The following is a 1,939-nucleotide window of genomic DNA, read 5'->3' as shown; positions in this document are numbered from 1 at the left end:
AATGACATGCAGCAAAGTGCCGCAGGTCGGAGTCAAACCCAGGCCTGCTGCGTCGAGGAGTAAACCTCTATATATGGGCGCCCCCTCTGCCAACTGACCTATCACAGATCGCAAGGACAGTGATGCAGCGATTAACAACGTTTGAGGAAGTTGGAACGGACCAGTCCAGTACCGAGCTACGAGAAAGTTCTCTCACTACTTGCTAATATTCAAGAGGGCCTTCTTCTCCAATGACAAGGCAGGAGGGTTCTCAGGTCTCATTCAGTTGCATGGGATCCACGCACGACACGTGTAACACAGAAGGTCAACCTTTTCTCCCTCTGGATCTCTTTCCTGCCACATATTTTTAAAATAGTATGTAAAGCAGTGAGCGCCTGTTGGTTGTGAAACCTACCAGAACCATTTTAACTTACTTACTTTAAAAGTAAATAAAAAAGTATGTCACTCAACAGAGCCAAATAGCTGAATGAATAAAGTTCTGGAACAAATACATGTGTCATGTAGTGTAGACATATATATTTTGTTTACTTTAAAGGCAATTTCAGGGGAAAATATGAGGGTTAAAACAAAGAATGGAATGGTTAAAAAAAAAAAAAAAGGAGGAACTTTTCGTTTTTGAGGACCTGAGAGGATGAATGAGATAAATTCACAACGGGAAGCCAAAAGCTTCTCTCTCCGTACAACTATTTAGTGTAAATGATTATCAAAGCTCTTTTAACGGATGACTTTTTAAATTACTATGTTTCTGTTGTCTGTATACTAACTCTTGTTCCGTGTCGAGCCCAATCCTATCAGTATTTGCTTTAGCACCAGTGCATTCTGGTCATTCTAATGGACAGCCAGGCCCAGACTTAGTCAACACAGTTATCAGAAACAGAACAAACAACAGGCGGAGGGCAGGTTCCTGCAGCACACCTACAGCGGGAGAGCTGGCTTTATCAGAACAAACACATGTTGACAGCATCTCCTAGATTATGAAGATTTAAGTCTTGCATTATAAAGTCTAAAGGCAGAATATAAGTCTCATTGTCAGACGCATGGGTTATGTCAGATTATAAGCAACGCAGAGCTTGTTGGTCCAGGAAGGTCCAATGAACTAATGTGAGGTATCTCTGAGGATGTGTTTCTGTGCACTAGGATCTTTCCAGGCGGTGCGAGCCCTGATGATAGTGGGCGTGGTGCTGGGGGTCCTCGGAGCCGTGATATCCGTGTTCTCACTGACCTGCCTCACGATGAACAGCATGGCGGACACCACCAAGGCCAAGATGAGCCTCACCGCTGGCATCATGTTCATCATCGGCGGTACGGTTACACAAAACAGAAATAACAGAAAACGGAGAATGTGAAACAGAAATATCAGATTTTTTTTTACTTTGGCCTCACTGATTCTATTTTTATTTTTATTTAACCTTTATTTAACCAGGAAGTCTCTTGAGATTGAAATCTCTTTTTGGAGGGAGACCTGGCCAAGACGGCACACCAGTTACAATTTAAACAGAAACACAGCATAGACCCAATCACACATAGAAGAAAGGAACAGGTCACGTGTGGCAGTTGCAGTTTTGAATTACGTGGCATTTTAACTTGGCCTTAAATTCATTTAATGGGACTAGATTGAATATCTTTGACATTAACAGTTTCTTTATGAAGTGTGTTTCATAAAGTGTGTTTCTCCTGATATAATATTGGGCGGCTGTGACTCAGTGGTAGAGCGGTTGCCTGCCAATCGGAAGGTTGGTGGTTCAATCCCTGGCCCTGCAGTCTCATGTTGAAGTGTCCTTGGGCAAGACACTGAACCCAGAGTTGCCCCCGGTGCTGCGCATCGGAGTGTGAATGTGTGTGAGTGTTTATCTGATGAGCAGCTGGCAGCCTCGGCCACAGTGTATGAATGTGTGTGAACGGTGAATGTATGATGTAAAAAGCGCTTTGAGTAGTCGTT

At 43.4% G+C, this 1,939-nt stretch overlaps 1 protein-coding gene across 1 annotated transcript in view; it reads left to right on the top strand.

Moving 5' to 3' along the window:
- The window catches only part of cldn18 (claudin 18), a 4,477-nt gene that overhangs the window by 659 nt on the left and 1,879 nt on the right, over positions 1–1,939 (top strand). The window contains exon 2 of the mRNA XM_032531438.1: positions 1,138–1,302. Coding sequence (XP_032387329.1) covers positions 1,138–1,302 — 165 coding nt within the window. The remainder of the gene's footprint in view (positions 1–1,137; positions 1,303–1,939) is intronic.

The sequence above is a fragment of the Etheostoma spectabile genome, chromosome 12 (assembly GCF_008692095.1).
Source record: "Etheostoma spectabile isolate EspeVRDwgs_2016 chromosome 12, UIUC_Espe_1.0, whole genome shotgun sequence".
In the NCBI taxonomy this organism is placed as follows: domain Eukaryota; kingdom Metazoa; phylum Chordata; class Actinopteri; order Perciformes; family Percidae; genus Etheostoma; species Etheostoma spectabile.
The sequence above is the reverse complement of the archived record's forward strand: the minus strand, read 5'-3'. Positions and strand labels throughout refer to the sequence as shown.